Raw genomic sequence first — 26871 nt, 5'->3', positions numbered from 1 at the left:
GTTCTATATTGAGATATTGCGTAATTTATTTGTGCGTTGAAATAGATGGTCATAAAGTTAACGTTCGTTAACCAATCTCAAAAAAGTGAAATATCTATCCATACTAATAATATAAATGCGAAAGTATGTCTGTCTGTCTGTTTGTCTGTCTGTGGGTAACATCTAGTTTATCCATAAAATATAAAAGAAACTGACTGATCGCACAGCTCAAACTACTAGACGTATTGAGCTGAATGGCATGCATATACTATCTATTATGACGTAAATATCCGTTAAGAAAGGATTTTTTAAAATTTAACCCCTAAGGGGGTGAAATGCGTAGTCCACGCGGACGAAGTCATGGGCATTAGCTAGTTTACTAATAATATTTAAATTAACATGTTAACAATATTAGCCACAAGCCGTGTGTTATAGGTATTTTGGGTTGCTGATGTTTCATATTCTTCGCTCTCACAGCTTGCTTTTCAGTTTCTCCCTCGAATTAATATTTATTCAAAATTCAAATATCATCTGAGCGGTATTATCAGCTCATCTATTATTTCCATCGGGCTCATTTTCTGCAGCATTCAATAGATTTACTGGCAGTACCGTTTAAATTGAATAAGTCATGTGATTTCCATTTCGCGATTTAATATTTTGATGACATCGACATCGAGTCGGCTTTTGTCGTCCGCACTTGCAATACAAAGGTCCATTATTAAATGCGATGTCGCTTAATTTTGAAAATTCAACGAGACGTGCAGTTAGCGGTGTAAAGCTTATATTTTATGTTCAAAGTGCATATTTTATCCACCCATGTTGTACGTGTATGCGCAAAATTATCTGAGTGGATTTAGGTTTTAAAAAGCCCTTGGAAACTGTTTGATTTAATGAAATAATTAGTAAGTTTAGGTTCCAAATAAACTACTTATTAGTCATAAATTAGGCTAGATCGAAGTAAAATTGAGTAGCTTCAAAAATCATTCACAGATCTCTGTCTCTAAGATGCTATAACAAAGATGTAGGCGATAAAAACAGTTTTTTGGACTAACATCGTGTTCTTGACTGTGGACAAATGATTAAATAATTATTATTGATTAAAATAATCTTTACATGGATTTAAAATAGGTAGGTATACTATAAATTTTACAATACATGGATCAAAATAAAACTTGACTATAAAACACTGGTCTTAATATTTGTTTTTTAAAAGTTTCCTAAAAGACTTACTTATATAATATCGCCCAGTCCAAAAAACATAACAAGTAGGTACCTACATGAGCACTAAACATAATACACCAATTAAGTTGGCATTAAAAGGAGTGTTCGCGAAATGTTGTCGCATCCTTAATCTGGACAACGTTTGCCAGCCAACCAATTATCTACGTGAAATAGTGGCCTTATTAGAGCTCTTACTTTGTACTGGCTTAAATGGGATTAAGTTAGCGTAAGTAGCCGTCCGTATACAGAATTTAGCTGGAATAGTTTCACCTCTGTTATTGTTTGTGCTTGTGTTTGGTGTTTGAGAGAAATTTATGTTGTTTATTGCAGACCGCATTCGCGTTTGTTTGGGCATCTCTATAATTTGGGGACTTATTGCAAATGGAATTTGGCACTTAGTGGAATATATTTGGATGGGAATATAAAATAGAATGAATGTAGGTTTGTGTTTAACGATTTTACTTTGTCAGATAGGTAACGTACTACATCCGGTTCAAATCTGAGAAGGTTCAGGTTTAAGAGGGGTCTCTCCGTCACTCGCTCCATACAAACGTAGTTCCAATTTCATTTGAATACTAAGCAACCAAAGTCCATGAAATGTTTCAGACATATTCTAGAAACTAACATCATATGGTTAATTCCTGTGGTTTTCCAGATTTGCGTTAAAATATTCGGTTTCAAAGTTACGCGGTCTTAAAAATTCACATACAAATCTTTGAGCCCCTGTAATTTTAAAACTACATATTTAAAAAAAAATCTAAAACACCACAGGCAAAGATATTAGTTTCTAGAATATGTTTGCAAAATTTCAGGGACTTTGGTTGCTTAATATTCAAATGAAATGGGAACTACGATTGTATGGAGTAAGTGACGGAGAGAGCCCTGTTAAAAACTTAGATCGAATCCGGATGTCAATTTTACACTACGTTCGTTTTGATGGATGTTGTTTATGTATTCTTGAGCCACCAACGACCGTAAGCGTGACGGCTCCGATTCAGATTGGAGGCTACGCACAAGCGATCATACAAGTTCATACAACATTGTGGTTAACTGCTTGCCGTGAAATGTGAATACTGCTTCGAATTGAAAGTGTTCTCGGCTTCGTATGCGGACGGAATGGGTCTAAAGCGACCCTCATACAAATAGTACTAAGTATGGCTACTTCGGATCAAGAATTCTCGGATTCGGATCGGATGCAGTGCGTAAAGAGCCTAATAAACAATAGACACCCAGGACTGTGCATAGTACCTATGGATTTTCATAGAACATGGTAATATACTTGTGTCCTCGCCCATTGCCACTTCTACTTCGTGACTCGTTGACCTATGTATAAGTATGCCCTTATTTCTCCAAACATGTGAAGTATGACTTTCTTGGCTCGCTGAGTGACTCATAGCTTTGAAGTACCTAGTCTATGTTGTATGCTTATCTGAAAAGGTTTTGTTAACATTACTTCACTACTTTTTCATTTTTGATCAACGATTTTGATACGAATCGTCAAGGTTTGGTACGCCCTTCTGGTGTCCGTCTTTCTCGCCGCGTATAGATATAACTTAAGTGATAAGTCCCTTCAAGGCAAGAATAAATAACTATACGCCAACCACAAAGATAGCCAAGCACAAGACTATATTGTAAGTAAATAATAATCTTTCATGAAATTTTGAGCGCAATATTGGAAGTAAATTGTTATGAAAATAGGTATGAACTTCATTAAATAAAGTGGCATAATATTGTTAACATAATCGTAAGACTTTACTTTGGCAGACTCTCTACTAGATATACCTACAGATGACATATCAAACGAGTCGCAGAAAGCCGTTGGGTTCAGGCGGAGCAAGATTGTTGCCTGTGGACATCTTTACAAGAGACCTTTGCCGTGTAGTGGACGTCTATTGGTTGATGTTGATGATGACAAGTGTAAATTAAAATTTATAACACTCCCGACAAGTGAAGGTTACAGTAACTAGAAAAGAGCTGATAACTTTTAAACGGCTGAACCGATTTTCTTGGATTATAGCTAAGAACACTCTCGATCAAGCCACCTTTCAAACAAAAAAAAACTAAATTAAAATCGATTCATTAGTTAAGGAGCTACGATGCCACAGACAGATACACAGATACACACGTCAAACTTATAACACCCCTCGGTTTGGGTCGGGGGTTAAAAAGAAGTGAAGTAATGTTAACAAAACCTTTTCAGATAAGCATACAACATAGACTAGGTACTTCATACACACTACTAGGTATAGCTAAGAACACTCTCGATCAAGCCACCTTTCAAAAAAAAAAAAAACTAAATTATAATCGGTTTATTAGTTTAGGAGCTACGATGCCACACACAGATACATAGATAGGTACACAGATACACAGATACACACGTCAAACTTATAACACCCCTCTTTTTGGGTCGGGGGTTACAAATCGTCATTAGTTGACGTCTTGGCAAAAATCGAATTCAGTACCACTTCTATACTCTCGTACTGTTATCCCGTTAGAAATATATTGCAGACAACCACTATTACATCTCAAGGTTTATAGCCGTCATTATTTTTCTGTCTGGAACAACGGGCGTTCGCTATCGCTTATCTCATCTGTCAAGTTGAGCAAGCTGCACCGATTTGAACGGAAGTTAAACTTACATTTGATTTGCAGTTAGACAAGCGATATTGCTTTCTCGAAATCAATGTCGGTCATGTCAATGCCAGTAGCTAAATATACAAAAAATCGGCCAAGTGCGAGTCAGACTTGCGCTCCGAGGGTTCGGCTATTTGTTCCGACATTTTGCTTGATAAATCAAATTTTTATGCATAAACATAAATAAAAATCTGTCTAAAACCCTTTCATATCATACCACCCATTTGATATGGTTATCTTACGTTGAAAGTTGAAAATACTAATTGTATTTGTTCATGGACACATTTTGATTTTTTTGTGATGTAACCACAAATTCACGGTTTTCAGATTTTTTCTTTACTTGTGCTATAAGACCTACCTACCTGCCAAATTTCATGATTCTAGGACAACGGAAAGTAACCTATAGGTTTTCTCGACAGACACGACAGATGGACAGACAGACAGAAACCAAAGTGATCCATAAGGGTCTGTTTTTCCTTTTGAGGTACGGAACTCTAAAAAGCAAAGCTTTAGTATAATATACCTATAGTGAGACCTTAAGTAGAGTCAGCGACAAAGCATAGATTTGCACCCGTCCATAGTCACTTACACTGGCGGGTGTGAACCGAGCTTTGTCGTTGTTTATACATGGTGCTATTCCGTAGACCCACCAGTGGGACCACGAGTACATGGTTATAAATAAATTAATTAATTTCAAGGACTCAAAGGGATACTTAGTTCTTATTAAGAAATGTTAAAGTCATCGTCCAAAGTTCCTCTTCCCGCTAAAACCGTACTAAATCCTTCAAAATAAATAATATTATGTATGAAACGAAAATGAGGTTCGAATCAGTTGCTTTCCATCCACTATTTTTGGGATTGTTATAAATCTACCACTTCGCACAGAGGCCATATTACATCCTTATATATCATTGTAGATTTTCCAAACAATATATCTCACAGATCGTCCCAGAAATCTAAGTTTTATGGGTTATAACTAATCTTCCCTACCCGCATTTTTCCCTCGACGTGGGACAAAATCTTTCTTAATAGATCCCAAATGGCTCCTTAAGGGTTTACGCGATACGAAAATCTTTTCTTAAAATGGTCTTTTTTTCAGTATTGACATAGATAATGTGCTCTTAAGCCAGTGAGATGTTTGCCGATCTCAAGGGAGGTTTTTAAAACAAAGACATGAAAGAAGATTAGATACCGGTATATATACGGACTTAGTAGAGCTTTCAGGAAATATCTTTACGGCGATGCGTTTGTAGATAAACGAGAAAGAAAAAATCTCTATCACATTGTTTTCAAAGCTATTTTGTTTGATATTTATTTTAAAACTCAGTGTATAGTTCTAAAATCTAAACATATAAAAGAGAAAACTGACTGACTGACTGATCTATCAAAGCAAGCTCAAACTACTGGACGGATCGGGCTGAAAAGCATGCAGATAGCTGTTATGAAGCAGACATCAGCTAAGAAAGGATTTTTGAAAATTCAACCCCTAAGGGGATAAAATAAGGGTTTGATTTTATGTAGGCCACGTGGACGAAGTCGCGTCATTCATATTTGGTTTGCAGGTTGTTTGTTTTCCGCAGATTCAGTTGTACCACTTGGTTGTTTTCATACATGAATCGCAAGAAAAGCAAGCCAGTCAAAGCTGCCAATCCACGTACAGTCAAAGGCCGTAAATCGTTTAGTACTTCAATGATCATATTCGCGTGGCAAGGTTATGCGCATTATGTTAGGTGAGTGTGGCGTGTTTATAGAAAAAGGTCATAAGTGCGACAGGTTTTTGATGCAATAGTTTCCGACAGGTTTTTGATGCAATAGTTTCACGGAATTGCTACTCGAATTTTAGGTCGACAGTTTCACAGAATTGCTACTCGAATTCTGAGGCCGACCATATCTACGGGCAAATGGACCGGCCTTATAAGTCCTATTCAACACTAAATTAAACACCATAAAGTACCTCGGAATGCCAAAGCTAATTCTGTATTTACTCTGTTTCATATATCCTCGTGATTTTTTTGTTTATCTCTGACAATTTTAGAAGAGGCCCGTAACGCGAGTGACGTAAACGAGCCTTTACCGTGTATCCTGTCTGGCGGATGCGTGAAATATGCAAGGGTTTTTTACCGTCTGTCTGTCATCACAATGGGCCGTGTTTGTAAAGAATCGTAGCCTCCCAAAGAAGTGTTTTTATTCACAAAGCCTCGCACTTATCTACAGACTGGATACGTAGTCTAGCGTGTGTTTGGATAAGGCGTGTATGACAAGGTAGGTATATTTATGTTATCTACGCATAGGTATTTGTTTCTGCTATGATATAGCTTAAGATGTATTCTCTTCATTTCTCATTTTCATCATCATCATTTCCATCCATCGCTGATACATTTTCACAAAATCAAGCACAAAATTTCTCTCAAAATGATGGTTTAGGTCATATCCACTACGCTGCCCAAGTGTGTAGTGATAGACTTAACATATACCTTTGAGAACTTTATATAGATTCGTGCCTGGGATACACTGGGCCACAGACTATCGAATAACACGTCAAAGTCGTTTTCATTTTGATAGTACCTACCTACCTACTTTTAGCATCAATTTTTTAAAACAAATACTTGTCTGTGAATAACTTTTACCATCAAGTACTTCAATTAACAAACAGACATCAGATCAGTCGTTGATTATGTAGCCCATTCATTTAGCTGTATTGTTTAGAGACTCAACAGCATGTGACGTAGTAAAAACAGGCAGTCACTACGGTCCCTTTAATCCGGCGCAACAGCACTTTACCCTTCGCTCATTTGCATAAGTCCCATCCGCTACAAGATGGGTTGTTCACTTTAATAAGACCCGAATGTCCATTCCCTTAGATTATTCAGCGTGCTTAAGTATCAATTGAGGAATTAATCAAGGGATCTTTTATGTACGGAGAACATATATGTTTTTGTCAATATGAAGTATTGAAAGTGTCAGAATAATTGGTGTAGATGCATAGTTGTTGGTCATCATAATCTACTGGTGAAGTCGGCTTATTCGGGAAACCCGGGGGTTCGATCCCTCTAACTTTCGTTATTTGCGTTTTAAGAAAAAAATAATTAAGAAGTGACCGGTTCGCTACACTTGTATGTATAAAAAGGAAAAGCTGACTACCTGACTGATCTATCACTGCAAAGCTCAAACTACTGGACGGATCGGGCTTCAATCCATAAAGAGGTAAAACAGGGGGTTGAAATTTGTGCAGTCCACGCGGACAAAGTCGCGGGCATTAGCTAGTATATAACATTTTTGCACTTCAACAGGGAACGGGTGCGGCGCATATTCTGCACGGTCAAGCATAAATTAGTTCGTGCAGTTCGTGCAATATCTTTCTATAATTCTTTGAACTGTGCCCTGCAACTGCAACACAGTAGGTATTTCTGTTATTTCATCATATGTCCAGTGAACAACCAAGTAACAAGACATGAATATCATATAAAGTGATTCCATTCTATTTCCATAACGTAAGAAACGAGAATACACAAAGATTGTTATGAAATCAATGGCCCAGAAGAAAAATATGTGCGAAAGAACTGAATTGTAAGTAAAATAACGACTACACAGGCTTCAGTAATGTTCAATATATCAGAGGAAAACATAAGACCGTGGTACGAAAATTGGCAACAATTGACGAAAAAATGTAGTCACGCTACAAGTTTGTCCAATAAATATTTCTAACTGCCATTTTGTAAGGAAGGAAATGCTCGAAAATACAATGATGGCTGCCGATATAACACAATACTACTCGGAACAATTGAAGCATGTCCAACATATTCTATTTGTTGTGGAAATTGCGGTTGCTATGCTTATCCCTCTGTTTTGTTATATTTTTTTAACCCCCGACCCAAAAAGAGTGGTGTAATAAGTTTGACGTGTGTATCTGTGTATCTGTCTCTGGCATGGTAACTAATGAACCGATTTTAATTTAGTTTTTTTTTTTGTTTGAAAGGTGGCTTGATCGAGAGTGTTCTTAGCTATAATCCAAGAAAATCGGTTCAGCCGTTTGAAAGTTATCAGTTCTTTTCAAGTTACTGTAACCTTCACTTGTCGGGGGTATCATAAATTTTTAATTTACACTTGTTGTAAGAGAATTATTTGTTTCATTTAGGTATCAACCGCTCTTGATTTTCTCTTCTCGCTTTAACAGGGCTCTCTCCGTCACTCGTTTCCACTCGTTTCATACAATCGTAGTTCCAATTTCATTTGAACATTAAGCAGCCAAAGTCCATGAAATTTCGCAGACATATTCTAGAAACTAATATCTGTGTCTGTGGTGTTTTAGATTTTTCTAAAATTATGTAGTTTTAAAATTACAGGGGCTCCAAGATTTGTATGAAAATTTTAAAACCGCGTAACTTTGAAACCGAATATTTTAACAGAAATCTGGAAAACCACAGACATAGATATTAGTTTCTAGAATATGTCTGCAAAATTTCATGGATTTAGGTTGCTTAGTATTCAAATGAAATTGGAACTACGATTGTATGAAACGAGTGGAAACGAGTGACGGAGAGAGCCCTCTTAAGTTTTATCATCATCATCGTTAATCAATAGATGCCCACAGCTGGACATAGGTCTCCTGTAAAGACTTCCACACACCACGGTCTTGCGCAGCCGGAATCCAGCGGTCTATATTATCGAGTTTGAATTTATAATGTTTTTCGTCTTTCATTCCATTCCATTCCATCAGCCTGTATGCGTCCCCTGCTGGACATCGGACTTTCCAAGAGCGCGCCACCGAACACGGTCCTCCACCTTCCTCATCTTCCCGCTCCCCGCTGCCTTCTTCAGGCATCGGTCCAGCGGGCTGGAGGTCTTCCCACACTGCGCTTACCGGTACGCAGTAAGCGGAGTGTGGGATCAATTTTTCGTCAACATATTAATATTTTTCTAATAAGTATAGGTACGCTTTGTCCAATTAATTCATATGTTCCAAATAGTACGAGAATAATCGTAAGCCTAAAAAACATCTAACAAATTCTTTATAAGATTTATATGCTACGTTAGCCTCCGTTATTAGATTTCGTGTAATACCATATAAGTTATTTGATCCAGAAACGAGATTATTTTTACAAATGTGGATATAATTTGTCGGAGCTGAGACTCTATCTGTAAAACCCATATTTTATACTAGGTTTATATTGGAGCAGTTAAATATGTACTATTTCTAATGCGATTGAAATCTTCATAGCTACGAAACTTTTAATAAAAATTTAGCTAAACCTCCAAAATAAATAATGTGTCGCACATTGGACCATGTAAATGAAAACCAGTCAAACTTGAGATATTGCATGACGATTCTCTTGACGTAGACCTCTACTAAGAAAGATTTTTGAGAATTGTTAGGGTATCAGTACAGTTAGAAAACATAAATTTACGCGGATAAAGTCACAGTGAAAAGCTAGATAAGATAAGGCAAAAGCGTACCTATAAAAATTTAGGATATTCAAATTTTTTGCTTATCACACAAGTTCAGCAGATCCCAGTTACTTTAACCTGACAACCTCATTTATTACTATGTAGTTATTTTAAGTAGAGTCTCAAAATTACGAATACATTTTTTGACAGGCAAGAAAAATTGGTAGCATAAAAGACATGGCTCCCGCTCGGTCGGCGGCGAAAGTTTTCCTAAGAATAACGACAGTCTATTTTTCACCGACGCTCATATAATTTGGATCATGTGGCTGAGCACACGATTAGGCAATGAAGATGCTGAGATAAGTTTGAAAGGCGAAAGAATAAAAGCTTTTTAAGAGAATATTAGGAGCCTACCCACGTAATTATCTTTCGAAGTTTTTATAATAATTGGAACATATCTGTACACAATATTACAAATGCGAAACTATGACTGTCTGTTACCTTACATGGCACAATTGAAAATCTGATCTAGACAAAATTTGGCACAGAGGCAGCTTGTATTCTGGATACGGGCACAGGTGGTACTTCTATCCCGGAAAATCAAAGAGTGCCTGAACGGAAACATTTCAAAAATTAAATCCACATCGTAGATATCAGAAATAAAAAAGATTCACATTTAATTTCATCTAATTTATTTCCAGATTCTTTACGTGAAAGACGTCTATATGTTTCAGAATCTGTACAAGTTTTGTGTAAAATAAAAATAATAATTGGTCTAAAGTAATGTAATAGTATCTACTGGTACACAAAATGGTTCATTTCAAACTTATAAAGCCACATACTATAATATATTTCATTCAAAAAGAGAGATGGAAAAATAAATTTCACTTCAACGAAAAAGTAAAAAAAAATATCACTGAGTTCTGAAAAAACACTGCACGTATATTTATAACGGCAATGAATACAAATTAGATCCATAAAAATGCAATCCATTTTTTGAGATTGATACCGTTAATAAATTACAATGTGTGAATACAGATCGGGATCTGTATTCAAATATGATAATTTCATTCCATTGGCAATTGTTATTATTTGATGAATACATTTTTTATTCGGTTAACCGTTACGTATAATTGCTTAAAAATTGTAGCGTGTTTTTTTTGTGTTATTCACAAAAAATGTACATAATTTCCACTAATTGAATTCTGTTTTAAATCTGTTTACCATTCAATTTGTATTTAATTTGATGCTTTTGTTTCTATTGATATAATATAATATTTTAACAGTATAGTTTTGTGAAATAAATTCACGCTGTTAAATTATATTACCTATCATCTTTATTTTAAATAGGGACGTGCCCTCTCATAATACTACTTGTTCTTTTTGAATTTCTAATCTTTCAGTGTAAAATGAGCTGTTAAGAGAAGTTTCCCCAGTACTTTCCATACAAACGTAGTTCGGTTTTCATGAGAATATTAACCAATCAAACTCAGTAAAATTATGTAGGCACGTTCTAGAAACTAATATCTGTATCTGTTGTTGCCAGATTTCCGTTGCAATATCCATGTAGTTTAAAGTTACACGTGTTTAAAGATTTGTGTAAATTCTTGAGCTCGTGTAACTCTGAAATTGAAGAAACTACAGACACATATATCAATGTATCATATTAAAAAAAAAAAACAACTTTTTTCTGTGTCATCATAATCGTGTATACATTATAACGATCGTACAAATCCAAGAATAATTATTTGGGAAACGGCAATCAAAAATTATTTTCACCTTAAAATAATGCCCCAAATTTCTGATAATACAAATTTCAAAATTAATTTACATTCCGCGCTTCCCAAGAATTCGGCGCTCAAAATTATAAAACTCCTTATTTATGCCAGCAATTATCTAAGATTGCGTCTACAATAACCTGCTGACCCGAATTTGCCCGGGGCAGATTATTACTTGGAAGATAAACCTCGACAAATCGACTACAAGCCAAAAACAGCTTATGATAAAATCGTTAACGCTTTGAGAACTCGATTAGGTGTTTCTAATGTTATGACTGTGAAAGGAACTAAAATATCTAGATTAGATTTCAAAGAGTAAAATAAATAATTATTTATACTCTATGTGAAACGCAAGAAAATTGTGACATTTTCATTCTATTAGAAATTAGCCCGCGACTTCGATCACGTGGATTTAGGGTTTAACAAGTGTAAATTAAAAATTTATAACACCCCCGACGATCCAAAGTATTTGAGTTTTCCAAAACATCATTTTCAAATAAATAATTATGTATTTAGGCAACGTCCATCTTGACAGCTTGACATTTGTCAATTGACATAATATTAAGAACCTAACGATTATGTAACCTTCTTTTCTACAAGAAAACTAGAAAAGAGCTGATAACTCTTAAACGGCTGGACCAATTTTTTTGGATTATAGCTAAGAACACTCTCGATCAAGCCACCTTTCAAACAAAAAAAACTAAATTAAAATCGGTTCATTCGTTTAGGCGCTACGATGCCACAGACAGATACACAGATACACAGATACACAGATACACAGATACACAGATACACAGATACACAGATACACAGACACACAGATACACAGATACACACGTCAAACTTATAACACCCCTCTTTTTGGGTCGGGGGTTAAAAAATAGCCTATGTCATTGCCCAGGTCTTTAACTATATCCATATAAAAAATTACGTTATCCGTTGCTCCGTTGAAGTGTATTTACATAATTACGAGTATAGTACGGATATGCTACTGCAATAAGTCTTATAGCTAGCCAAATCTAATTACTATAGGTAGGTACATGCGCGTTGAATGGTGCCAAGAAAACTGGCTGCACTTTTTTTTCAGTTTTCAGGTTATTATAATTAATTTTAACTAAAAAGTGTACTCACAAAATAAATTTACTTTCACTAAAATGAAAACGAATCATAATTCAATGCCAAGTTTAAAAATAATTCGCGAAATATTGAAACTAACAAGCAGACACCTCTCACCTAGTTTTCGAAAACTCATTAAATTTGCCATCTCAAAAAGTTAAAAGTTTGACACAGTTTTTAATTTTGCATCACAAGCCAAGCATTAAAAGAAACGCAACTATCATGAATGTCGAGTTTTTCCCTCAACTATCTTTTAACGAGCGGAATGAATATAATTCAAGAATGTTTTATGTTCGGGCACCAAGTTTCATCTGTGGCTGCTTTTGAATAATGCTTCACATTAATAAACAGGGTCGGTTTCACTGCAGTAAGACTGTAAGAGGATATAATTAATTATGTCGCCGAGATAGGGACATCTAGACTCGAGTGACAAAAACTATCACTTAAGATTTACAGCATGGCTTTGATGAATGTTAATGTTGCCATTATTTTTTACATGGCTAAAGTCTACTACACTAATGATTCTAAAACTCTAGTAACATACAGCCGCATAGTATATAGCCATAACAATCTATTGCTACCATTTCACAGCCCAACAGTGTAAACGATTGTGACGAAATTTAGTACAGGGTTAGCTATATCCCGGGGACGGACATAGGCTACTTTTTATCCCGGAAAAATCAAAGAGTTCCCGCGGGATTCCTAAAGACCCATCCACTTAACCGATTTGTATGAAAGGTACCAAGGTAGCTTGCGTCCCTGCAATTGAAATAGGCAACTTTTTATCCCGGAAAATCAAACAGTTCCCACGGGATCTATAAAAATCTAAATCCACGCGGACAAAGTCGCGGGCATCCTCTAGTTAATAATATTGAAATAAAAAACAAAACTTGTATTAATTTTTTTTTTTTTTACAACACAGAGTTGTTTTACAATTTTTCAGTTATGCTTATTTATCAATTTGCGATTATGCTAGTTTTAATAAAAACGACAATGTTGCAATAAAAATGTGGAATTTACAGAATTTTCCCCGCGAACAACCCGGACTCTGTCGAGCCCACGTCATAAGCATTATAATATGTATGGGATATTCATTTTATATTGTACTGTATTATTATGATATGGAACAACGCCTGCAATTTCATTGTAAATGGAATGTTACAAAGGATATTACCCGACGGCGTTGCGCCCAGAAGTGTATTGTTTTTCATAATTTAAAACTACATTGTTGTATTTTTCATTCCCTTTTGTTCTACAGTGGTAAAATACTATGTCTGAGTAATATTTTTGTACAATATTAAGTTTTTTATTGTTTGGAAATTAGAATCATTATGGGGTAAAATTATCATAATGTAAACTTTATTACAATCTCAAGTCCTTGAAAAATAAAAGAAAAAATATAGGTATTGCTCGCAGTAGATAATTCGTTATTCGTTTCATCGAAAGAGGATACATCAATGTAAAGTAAACCTCAAGAGTTTTCACTCTAATGACTTCGAATTTAGAATGGCAAGTCAATTTGTCTTTCCGGCAAGAAAAATAGAATTCAAATAGGGATATTTTTTTTGAGATCGGGTTGGATACATCGATAACTCGTAGACGCAATCTTAAGCCTACTTTTCCACTAGAGATGTGCGTGTAGCTATGCGGTGAGTGAAGTTAAAACTAAGCTGAGAAAAGATGTGCCCACCAAAGATAAGTGATGTAACGGAATGGGTAAGGTTATCCACAACGCGAGCTAAGCGATGCTTTGATGATGCATTTGTTATTTGCACAGATCAAACAAAGTTCATTTACTAGTGGTAGGTTAGCGGGGTGCGGTGAGGAGAAAGGGAAGCCCGCGCGGTACATTTCTAGCTAGCATCTTTAGCTCGAGTCAGTTAAACAAGTAAGTTAACAACTGTAAATTAAAAATTTATAACACCCCCGACAAGTGAAGATTACAGTAACTAGAAAAGAGCTGATAACTTTCAAACGGCTGAACCTATTTTCTTGAATTATAGCTAAGAACACTCTCGATCAAGCCACCTTTCAAACAAAAAAAACTAAATTAAAATCGGTTCATTAGTTTAGGAGCTGCGATGCCACAGACAGATACACATTTGCACGTGTCAAACTTATAACACCGCTCTTTTTGGGTCGGGGGTTAAAAACAGATTTGTTGAATTTGTTTCCACCAATGCTAAGCTATGTGAAGCAATGAAAAATATGATTGATGGATATCACACATCAATAGGAACGTAGCATAGCACATCTCTGGTGGAAAAGCAACCTTATTTCGCGGTCTGAAACAAAGCAAGTTTAGAGTTAAGAGTGATGGTGTTTGCACAATATAATATTAATAACAACCGCAATATGTGTACAATTTCAGTGCATTTCGGAAGTCACCACAACTGTGACACAGCAACATGCAAATTACCGTAAAAGCGAATTTGTGTTTCGAAATGCAAAGTGCTTACAAAGGGTTTAAATTTGCAATTCTATCATAAAAGCGACGCAGATAATACGTTGAAATGTAAAACCGTTGGGATAGTTTGACGTTTGCATTCTGAATGAGTGACTCGATAGGTTTTCCACAATATTCCAGTGCGTAGATGGTTTTGGTTTTGAATACGAAATTACACATGTATAAAGTCCTATAATATATTTTGTACGAGAGGATGCCCGCGACTTTGTTCGCGTAGATGTAGGTTTTTGAAGATCCCGTGGGAACTGTTCAACCGTCAATAACATGGACGCAAGCTACCTCGGTACCTGTCATACAAATCGGTTGAGCGGATGGGTCTTTAGGAATCCCGTGGGAACTCTTTGATTGTCCGGGATTAAAAGTAGCCTATGTCCGTCCCCGGGATATAAGCTAACTCTGTACCAAATTTCGTCAGAAACGGTTAAATTGTTGGGCCGTGAAAAGGTAGCAGACAGACAGACAGACACACTTTCGCATTTATAATATTAGTATGGATTAATTTAGGCTTGATATAGCCTAATCTTCTCGGGATTGAAGTGCCTACTGGTACCTATATTATTAGGGAATTACGGTATTTTTTATGTTTTTTTTAACGTTTATCTGCAATCGAAATCACATGTAGGTACATTACCAATCCCATTGTATAGTTTGCATCGTATATTGTAATTTTATACCACTTCTCTTTTAAAAAATACTAAAAAAATAACAGGAAAAATTGTTTAAGTAATATAATATACAGTAGGCATACACTACTAAACAAAAATGATCTGTGTTAAGTCTTAAACTTATGAGAACTTGTATGATTCAGGTATCATAAATATTTCCCACTCTCCAACCTAGTCCATATTACAAGAACAAATCAAACCGTGTAAGTAATGCTTACACAAACATTAACAGCTCGGGGGTGGCATAATCGACCCCGTAAGGACTCCGAAGTGAGGCAATCTATTCAGCCCTTGCCGACATGTGTGTAGACCATAAATAATACAGCACACCTGTAACTACTTAGTTGATAGTGTGTGGATAAAGAAATTTAATATACGCTTTTGTAGGGCTGATTTATGTTTGTCATAAAGTTTATGAGTGACTACTTTGTATGATTGATTGCTATGGATTTTGTAGAGGAAATTTCTACTTACATCATAATTATACCAAATATTTTTTGGAGTCGGTGCCTAAGAAGTGCCAATGTGGTCACGAAACAATATGAAGAGTAACATGATGTATTTGGCAATGAAATAAATTATTTTTTTACCCCCGACCCAAAAAGAGGCGTGTTATAAGTTTGACGTGTGTATCTGTGTGTCTGCATATCTGTGTATCTGTCTGTGGCATCGTAGCTCCTAAACGAATGAACCAATTTTAATTTAATTTGTTTTTGTTTGAAAGTTGGCTTGATCAAGAGTGTTCTTAGCTATAATCCAAGAAAATCGGTCCACCCGTTGGAAAGTTATCAGCTTTTTTCTAGTTACTGTAACCTTCACTTGTCGGGGGTGTTATGAATTTTTAATTTACACTTGTTTACAATAATTTGTTTTGTAAGTTATAATATAAAGTAACCATACCTTTATAATATAATTTAGTGCGATACTTTACGAGTAGCTAAGTCTCATCTTATTCAAGGGCGTGAACATCAATGTCTGAAATTATGTACGAATCAATGAACCGACCAAATTTTCGTCTATTACCAGATAATTTTAAAGATCCTTTGTTCGTGTTTAATTTCAGTAATTTCAGGTTCAATCTTTAGGAACGAAGAGTATTTAACGCTGAAATAATTTTGAGTATACTTACGTTAATGAAAGAGCTGTGCTGATTCTTCGAAACCTCAATAGAAGATTTACCTACTTCCGTCTGGTCATTATTATTGACTTTTGTAATTTAAAGTGTAAAGAAACCCTGTTACCCTTTTGACGTGACAACGTCTTATAATTCGATAGAGCCGGCTGCACGCACGAAAAAACATGACTCATGCGGCGTTACCTCGCTCTGAGGCGTTCCATGTAAGGCTTGAAGTGCAAGCGAGAGCGCGGAACGAGCGACAAAGAAGCACAATCGGCCTTTGTTGTCACGTTCAACTATCGTCAGTAAACCGACTTTACAGACAACCAATTTTTTTTTTTAATAATTCCTAAATTACAGAAATAAAGTCGCAATCCGAGTTTGCCTGTGTCCTATTTACTTAGTAAGTAAATAATAATTAAACACAAATAAGTTCTAACGCGATTTTCATTTCAAGTATTCAGACAATTTTACCAGGAATGTATAATTTATGTACATTTATAAAAAATAGTGTAACTAGTGTAACTCTAACTCTTAACTTTGATCAAAGTAGGTCAACCAGAATCCGAGGCTTGACCTTTATTTTACACGGACGTAGAAGTATAACATATTTTTCACCATAAATTTTTCAATTATCATAATTAAATACCCCACATAAGCTCAATAGCGACACAGGAGTCAGGACACAACCCGTTGGCAATGCAACAGGCTTAATGGAAATAGTATATTTCATTACAAGTGCGGAAAGGCTGTCATTGCAAAGAGTTCCGACAAATGTCTACCCGAGCCGAGGCGTAGCTGAAGGCGAGGGTAGACAGTCGGAACGAGTTGCAATGACGGTTCCGCACGTGTACTGAACGACTATTTTTAATACAGTTGTGAAAAAATGAAGCAATTATAAAATAATAAAAACACAATAAACTCAACTAACTTAATTTAATTTAAAACAACTTTATTGTTAATAGATATAAAAAACTAGGGTCGAAATTTCTCATTTTAGGCAACCAACAACTAAACTCGCAAAGAAAATTTCTGAAAAATGGCGCCAACCGTAGAATATAAGCAGAGTTTTTTTTTTCTTCACCCATTCTGGTAGGCAAAGGGAACTATGCCCATACAGCCAAGTCTTCAGTAGAAGTTTTTTATTGATATGAAATGAAAATGAAATTTAATGAGATGAAATGAAATGAAACCTAACCAAACTCATTCAATCAAATCATTAAATCTGATATTGAAACAAATTAGTAGCTTCTTTTTAGAAATATACGTATTTGCATGAATCATAAAAACTTCTATGAATTTTTTTAGTAAAAACTTCATGGTTGGTTTTTCTTTTTAATATTTTGACAGTTGGGAAAGAAAAAGCACGAGTGCGGGAAAGGTAAAAAAAAGCACGATTATGTAATAGCCCACATCCCGAACGCTATACGTCCCTGCAATACGCCACTTTTTGAGCAACTGTATTAAAAAGTTAATTTTAAACGACCCAGCTTTACCACGCATCAGTTGTTGTGAGATAATTATGGTTAATTGTTTTTGGGCCCAGTCAGCGTTATAATAATTTGTCATACACCTATGACAAATTATAAGTACATCAGGTAGGCTAAGGGTTCTCAAAAAAGGGGTTTTGATCGGCTAATAATAATAATTTTATCCTATTGATTTGAGACCACAAACTTTAACCATAAACCAAATTGTTTGAATGGCAAAGAGAGACATAGATTGACTTAGAAGCCAGTTGGTATTAGTTTATTTACTTATAGGCAAGTTTTGCACTTGCGTAGAGAAAGAGTCTTTTAAATTGAATGAATTTTAAAAACCCGTTAAAATTTTATCGGCCTATTAAGGAATAAACTCGATAGGAATCCCAGGGTCGTGACCTAACGCCGGCGATATTTATCTTACTACTCGGTCAAGCTAAGTTTGCGCCTGAGGTCGATTACATCACACTGACGTTTAGGTACGGCATACGAACCGTACTGACGCGACAAGACAGCCGCGGGGAGGTGACCGGGTAAGTGGGAGAGGCGCCGCATTCCAGCGAGGTGCAAACTTATCGCGACCGATTTGTACATGAGGTGCATTTTATTGAGACCAATCTTATAATAACTGCTTATTTTTATATTGTTATTCAATGTTAATAGAATGTTTTAATTGTTGCAGGTATCGAGTGGACAAAAACGGTGTATACAACATGTTGTGACAGCAAACTACAGCCAATTCGAACTAAAAATGTGTTTCCTAAAGAGCTATTACGATATATCGAACAACAGAACTATATTATTTATGATAGTGTTGTTGTCATTGAAACTGTGCACTCCTCAGGACTTGAGCGAGGAGTTCAATGAAGATAGCTTAGACACTGATATAAGTGTAGTGATGCCGGTAAAGAAAGTGAAAACGCCGCGAAATACAGACATTCCTTGTAGATTGAGTGAACTTCTTTGTGATACGGGACAGTGTATATCGTTGGATAAGTACTGTAATGGTGAAGATGATTGTGGTGACAAAAGTGACGAGCCTAAATCTTGCACACGTAAGTTGAACGAATTGTTTTCCCTTTTTCCCCTTTTTCGTAGCCCTGTTTGCCCCTGACGCAAACGAGGGGGTATATAAGTTTAACGTATGTTAATCTGTGTCTCTGTATCTTTGTTTGTTTGTGGCATCGTAGCGCTTAAACCATAGACCGATTCGGATGCAGTATGTTTAGTTGAGATGGTTCTTAGCTATGTTTGATGAAAATCTGTTCAACCGTTTGTTGTAATCCAGTCATCCAGTTGATATTTATATTACTTGCACTTGTTTTATGGACTCGATTCCAACTGCAATGCAATATAAGGGTAACCTTTACAGGTTGGAGGTGATTTAAATTTTTAACTTATCTGTTAAATGCACCCACTGGGATTTTTGATGAATAAAAGGATTGTTGGGTTGGGTTGTTGTTTGATTAATTCTCAAAAATTTTTACTTGTTAGAATAAAAATCGAATTCAGTCTATAACTATATCTAAAAGCTTTTTAGTTTACATATTTAAATAATACTAATTGTTCTTACTTTAGAGTAGAAAATGGGATTAATTCCTAAAATCCTCTCATTATAATAGAAAGCTTTCAACCTTCCCAAGACAAAGTGCCCTAATGCTTTGGGATTTATTTGGCTTTTGCTTACGAATAGGAGATTGTGAAACAATTTCGATTAGGGTAAAATGTATTTTATTTTGATAGCATTAGAGAAAGGCAAAATACACGTACTTATGAATAGTTATGGTTAAAATTGTAAAGTTTGTTTAGTTAGTTATTTTAACGTATTTTCTACGAGTTTACGAGTTATAATTAGCTGATCGTTTTATGTATATCTTACAAAAGTACCCAAAAATATTTTGAAATATAAGTATCGTCTATTCAAATCAATGCCTAAAGAATATTAATTCACCGTGGTAATTCTGAATGGGACCATTATAATTTAATACATTCTTAATCAGAATCCCTAAGATAATACAGCGTAAATTTGCTTAAAATATTCTTCGAGTTGAGGAGGATATCCAATCAAACGAGAATATTGTAATGGAACTCATTTTGCGTATTCCTGAAACCAAGGACGATTTTAAATTTAAATGTTCGGGGGAGCTTAGTTTGTGGTTTGGGATTAAAAATTCCATTTCAAAGTTACGGCGTACTTTGGAAACTATTGAGGAAATTAAACGGCACTTATTCTTTTAGTCATTCATATCTAAAGTTGGTACTTAGTACATTTTTGTAAAATATACAATACAAAAAGCTTAAATATGTAAAGTATCTATTTTTTGTATAATAATTACAAAAATCTTAAACTATTGTAATTTCCTTGCAGTATAAGTAAAAACACTATCATAAAAATATAAATAAAATAAGTTTGTCTAGTACTATAGCCTAATATTGGAGGGTTTTCATTCTCTTCAAATAACTAGATCTCAGTCCGCCCTTTATATTGAAGCTACATGTAAAAACCGTTGGGGCAGACGTGTTCTGGAGTGGAGACCGCGTACCGGTAAGCGCAGTGTGGGACGACCTCCTGCCTGCTGGACCGATGACCTGAAGAAGGTGGCGGGGAGCGGGTGGATGAGGAAGGCGGAGGACCGTGTTTGGTGGCGCGCTCTTGGAAAGGCCTATGTCCAGCAGTGGACGCATACAGGCTGATGGAATGAAAAAAAAAAAAAAAAAATGTAACTGTGGCTCCAATACCTAACTTTTAGTCACAGATCTCAAACACCTAATTAAGAACAGACGCTACAGCGCGTCTTTGTCGTCTTTTAAATACGTTTTCACGCTTCGGAAAAGATAATTGTCTAACACAAAAGATCTCACAGATGCCCCTACAAAGGGAATTGAAAGAACTAGATTATTCTCCGTTTCCACAATTCCCATCCTCGAGGGGAAAACGTCGTGAGACTGTCGATGTGACGACTAGGGTTGTCTGAAGTCTTGAAGATGAAATGATAGCCAAAGTCAAAGTCAAAATCATTTATTCAAAATAGGTACTATTGTACACCTTTTGTTTGTCAGCTTTGAACATGATAAGTAGTGGTGATAATTAATTACGTAAACTTAAAACTAAATCTACGACACTTAGCTGAAGATAACGCCTATTTTGTCATGACCTTCCAAGTTAACTTGCTTTCATCTTATAGTCTGGATCATCACTTACCACCGGGTGATATTGCAGTCAAGGGCTAACTTGTAATGAAGAAAAACTATACCTATGATTATAATCAAAAGTTCCATATTTACTATCCAAGGTATCTAAAATATAGGTTAATTACGGGGACATATTTTATTTGAAACTCGGTAAAATCGAGGACGTCCTTGAATGATGGTTGACATCCCTATGCAATGTCGTTACTTCATTATCTCTTGTCTCTTGATATAACAAGTACTTGAATCTATTTGTATGCGTTCTTTCTTGGCAGTTGGCGTTTGTGGTATTTAATCAGTAGTATCAGAGCCAGTACGATATTCATAGAATAAAATATTCTTTCATCTCTATTCTCTTTGTTTCGTTTATATTGAAAAAAATAATTAAGCAGAACTAACTAAGAAATAAAACAAAAGTGTAGGTAGGTATCTGACATTCTCTGTGGCTGTTCCTTCATTGCTGAAGGACGTGATCCTAATAATATTCTAGACTCGACTGGATCAGTTAACTTCATCGGCTTCTTTGGGAGTCATTTTTGTACTCCTATTTTACATAATTGAATTCTTTTAGACCATCAAGTTGGTGTTCGGCCTTGGTGAGCGGCCTCTTGCTCTCTTGTCCCCGTGTCTCTCGTAATAATGATCTTTTCAAGGCTATCGTTTCCACACTGCATACTATAAGTGAAAATATTAAAGAAAGCTACCATATGGATAAAAATCTGTAGAAAAAAAAACGTAGAACCAATAAATTTACGAAAACTCATTACAAAAAATACACCTGGCCTTAATAATTAATAATTGATATATGTACATTATCCATAATGGCCATAGCAAAAAGCAACATGATACGAAAATAACCCAAATTACCTAACCGAATCACCAAACAAGAAAAATCCATTCAAAGTATATTTCCAAACAAAATCCATCGCCCGTTCTAAACACTCAAAAAGCACGAATAATAAAACCACCTTTAATTACAACGGTGGGTGAGAATGAGCCTTTGCTTTTATCGTTGCCACGTTCATAGTCATTAAGCTGAAATGTAACTGCAATTAGCAAAAAACCCACGTACCATTTAATAAGGTGTTAAGTTTGCCGTGCCGTTTCCGAAATAGAGTGGGTATAATCTGTCACGGCATCCTTTGCGCAATTCGGTGGTGCTTTTTGATGTTTCCGTATGAAATGGAATTTTAAACTTATTTCGTGGTTTAACGGCATATTATAACGGGTACCTACATACTTAGTACTATAGTACCACGATTAATTTGATGATTTTGTTTGTCGATATTTCGACCCAGTTGCATGGGTTGTGGTCTCATGGTACGGGTATATACCCGTTATCTACATTATAATATGAATGAAATACAATTATTTCAAAAGTCAACTTATTTACATGTTACTTTGAAAAATTTCAGTTTGAGACATAAATTTAGAATTGTAGGATAAAATGTGTTTACTTATATCTATAACGTCACAAAAAAGAAAAATTCAGTTGAATAGGTATATGTTCAGTATTAAGTAAAGAAAAGATGGATTAACGAAAAACAAATGTTAAGAAAACCTTAGCATTTTGTACGAAATATAACACTGACAACGAGAGAGAATAATAAGAATTCTGTACTTCAGTTAAGCCTGTGCCTTTCTTTTATCGTACGACTCTCATCATAAGTGGGAGCTTTTGTGTTAGTGAGGCTTGAAAAACTTCGCTCAAGAATAGACAACTTCTATTCTTAACTGCCTATATAAGTCGTAAGTGTACATAATATAATCACACATTTTAACTAAACACTTTACATAGTACCTATTCATTTTGTGAACCATAGTTGAGGTGTGATGAATCATGAAGTGGTTAATAACATTTAACTTTTAGTGATTTGATAAAACTGCTGAGTTTCTTGTTAGCTCTTTACAGTAGAATTTGATTTCTGAACCGAAAGTAGAGTGAGAGACACTAGATTGTCCTACATAAAACAAATAAATTTTGAAACATTATTTTATAACTAGAGGATACCCGCGACGTCGTCCGCGTGGATTTAGGTTTTTAAAGATCTCGTGGGAACTGTTTGATTTTCCGAGATAAAAAGATGCTCTATAATAATATTCAGTAGTCAGAACTTGTGAAGTACGATATATAATAATATCAGTGGGTTTTTGTTGTATTCTTATCAAAACAGCTATATTGCCTTAAAAAAGATAATTGGGAGCTTTTATCTTTAGGAACTACGCAAAATGAAAGAAAATGAATAAGGAAAGTCTAAAATACCTTTATTAGGATTTCTACGGCACAGAAAAACATCTAAATTCAAAATTCAAAATTCAAAATGTTTTTATTCAATTAGACTTTTACAAGTTCTGTGGTGTATGTAGGTATAATGAAATATATATTAATATGTGGGTACTCAATAAAGTCAGTATTGAATCAGCCATGCGTGTTTCACTACATGATGGCAGCGGGTTTTAGTTATTTTATGGAAAAAGTTCGTTAGTTAAAGTAAATACTGCGTAATTGGTCATTAATAGTGTAAATTAATGAATCGCGGTATGGAACACGCGCGTCCTCCGGCGGAATTAGTTGTGGAAGGCGGCCCTGCCTCGCGAGCTGACGCGTGGCGTACGTGGCGCAAACAATTTCATGTATTCCTAAAGGCATCCGGAGTGGCGAAGGAGCCTGCTGACGTGCAGGCTAGCCTGCTGATCAATCTCATAGGCCCTGCTGGCTACGACGTATACACTACGTTTACCTATGACAAAGGTGAAAGCGAAGATGACATCGAGTGCCTATTGAAGAAATTTGATGAGCATTTCGGCACGAAGCCGAACGTAACCCTAGCGAGATTCAAGTTCTTCACGCGTTCCCAGGATTCATCGGAAACCATCGATCAGTACGTGACCGCGCTGAGGGTTCTTAGTCAATATTGTGAATTCGCACAGCTCAGAGATAGCTTGATACGCGATCGTATAGTCTGTGGAATATCCAATAATACGGTACGCGATCGGCTACTGCGCACGGAGGATCTGACCTTGGCCAAGGCCGTACAGATATGTGAAGCTGCCGAGATGTCAAAGGAAGAAAGTCGACTCATCGAGGCGTCCACGTCTGAGGCGTCAGTGGACGCGATATGGAAGGAGTCCGGTCGAGGCGGCGGAGGGCCGCGAGGTGGCGGCGCCGCCGGGCGGCGGCGCGCCGCCGGGCGACTCGGCGCGGGCGGCCCGCGCGCTTCTTGGGGAGCGCGCCGCGCCGCCACACCGCCCGTCTGTGTTTCCTGTGCGAATGATCGCTGCGCAGGAGATGATTCCTGTCCTGCGCGAAGTGCTTCTTGTTTTGTGTGTAATGGACGTGGGCATTTTGCTAAATCAAAGAAATGTAGGGGCAAAAAAGTGTTAAACGTGAGTGTCGACAGCTCTGATGATGAAACGTTTTACGTGAATATGGTGATAAGTGAAGTTAAAAATGATAAATCTTGTAAGGAATGGTTTCAAACCTTTGTATGTAATGGTAAGCGAATTCAGATTAAATTAGATACAGGGTCTATGCTGAATGTGATGTCTAAAAGTGATTTTTTAAGACTAGGTTTTTCATTAGATATACTTAAACCGTTTACTAAGCGTGTACAATCTTTTACGGGTAATGAGATACCTATATTGGGTGCTGGTGATTTGGTATTGTCGCATGAGAATAAAAATCACAACTTAGTGTTTGTAGTGGCCGATTTAAATTGTCAAAATATACTTGGATTGAACGGTTGCATAGCATTGGGGCTGATAAGCAGAGTGAATGCGGTTGAATTTTCTAAATACCAAAGTAAATACTCAGATTTATTTAGTGGCTTAGGCAAATTGCCTGGTAAATACTCAATTTCCATAAATAATAATATTGAACCAGTTATAATTCCTCCGCGTAAAATTCCTCTCGGGCTACGTGATAAATTATATTCAGAGCTATGTAGAATGGAAACATTGGGTGTGATAAGAAAGGCGTCTCACCCAACAGACTGGGTGAACGCTATTGTTGTAGTTGCTAAAAAGAATGGAGAAATCCGTCTTTGCTTGGATCCGCGACCTTTGAACCGCGCTATTCGACGCGCACACTATAGTTTACCGACCGTAACCGAGTTGGCCGTTAAGTTGCGTGACGCAAAATATTTTAGCGTTTTAGATGCGAGATCTTCTTTTTGGATGATCGAGTTAGACGATGCGAGCGCTGACCTTTGTACATTTGGAACGCCGTTCGGTAGGTATCAATTTTTGCGTTTACCGTTCGGTATTAATTGTGCATCGGAAGTCTTTCACGCTAAAATGAAACAACATCTAGAGGACTTAGAAGGAACAGATTCCTTCATTGATGATATTATTGTATGGGGGCGTACGAAAGAAGAACACGACACGAGACTCGAGCGCTTACTACAGAGGTCAAAGGATATCGGTATAAAATATAATTTTGATAAATGTAAGTTCGGCGTGCAAGAGATAGTTTTCTTAGGTCATAAGTTTAATAGTAATGGAATGCAACCCGACGACAGTAAGGTAAGAGCAATATTAGATATGCCTTATCCTAGCGACAGGAAAGGTTTAGAAAGATTCCTTGGGATGGTGAACTATTTATCAAAATTTATTCCGAATTATTCAGAATCCGTTGCGGTATTAAGAAGTTTATTAAAAAAGGACTCCGAGTGGGCATGGTACTCTAAGCACTCGGAAGCAGTAGATATTTTAAAGAAAAAATTATCGTCGGCACCAGTGTTAGCGTTATACTCCACGGAGCTGCCGGTGGTGGTGTCGGTGGACGCGAGCGCACACGCGCTGGGCGCGGTGCTGCTGCAGGCGGGCCGGCCGGTTGAGTTCGCGTCGCTTACGCTCACCGACACACAGGCGCGCTACGCTCAGATAGAAAAGGAAATGCTCGCGATCGTGTTTGCCGTCGAGAGATTTCGTCAGTATTTATTTGGTAGGCGAGATATAACGGTGCAATCGGATCACAAGCCTCTGGAAGCTCTGTGCGGCAAGTCTCTAGCGTCGGTTCCTATCCGGTTACAACGTATGATGATGCGTATACAAGGGTACGATTTGAAAGTCGTGTACACGCCCGGAAAATACATGTACATAGCAGATACTCTGTCGCGAGCCGCGTTACCGGATTTAATGAACGATCGTATAAGTGCTCAAATCGAATCGCAAACGTGTTTCTTAATTGAAAACGTGCGTTTTAGTGACGAAAAATTAGAGCTCGTTAAAAAGCATATCGCTAGCGATGCTGAAAGCAAATCACTGATTTCATATATACTCAATGGTTGGCCGACACATAAAAAGAATGTTAATGAAAATCTTCGATTATTTTGGCAATATAGAAATGTACTGCAATACGCGCATGGGTTGATTTTTAAAGACGATGTACTGTATATACCTCAAAGCTTACGCAGGTTAATGCTGGACAGAGTACACGAGGGACATTTAGGTATAGATCGCTGCAAGCGGCGGGCGCGCGACGTCATGTTCTGGCCCGGCATGGCCCGCGACGTCGAGCGCGCTGTGCGGGGATGCGACGCGTGCGCGCTGCATGCGCCGACTCCGCGACGAGCGCCTCTGCACCAGCATTACGTACCGAATATACCGTGGCAAAAGTTAGGTTCAGACATATTTGAATACAAGAAGAAACATTATATTATTCTAATAGATTATTTCTCGAACTATGTAGAAGTAGGAATGATTAAAAATTTGAGTAGCACATCGGTGGTAAATTTTTTGAGAGAGCAATTTGCACGCCACGGCATTCCTCTAGAACTCATAACGGACAACTCGACTGCCTATAGCTCACGTGAATTTAAGAAATTTATGTCCGAAT

General features: G+C 36.7%; 1 protein-coding gene across 1 annotated transcript in view; it reads left to right on the top strand.

Moving 5' to 3' along the window:
• LOC123872652 overlaps window positions 1–26871 on the top strand; it is an 87030-nt gene that overhangs the window by 20437 nt on the left and 39722 nt on the right. The window contains exon 2 of the mRNA XM_045917062.1: window positions 18526–18898. Coding sequence (XP_045773018.1) covers window positions 18526–18898 — 373 coding nt within the window. The remainder of the gene's footprint in view (window positions 1–18525; window positions 18899–26871) is intronic.

This window comes from Maniola jurtina, chromosome 15 (genome assembly GCF_905333055.1).
Source record: "Maniola jurtina chromosome 15, ilManJurt1.1, whole genome shotgun sequence".
Classification (NCBI taxonomy): Eukaryota; Metazoa; Arthropoda; class Insecta; order Lepidoptera; family Nymphalidae; genus Maniola; species Maniola jurtina.
This window is presented reverse-complemented; position numbering and strand designations above follow the sequence as displayed.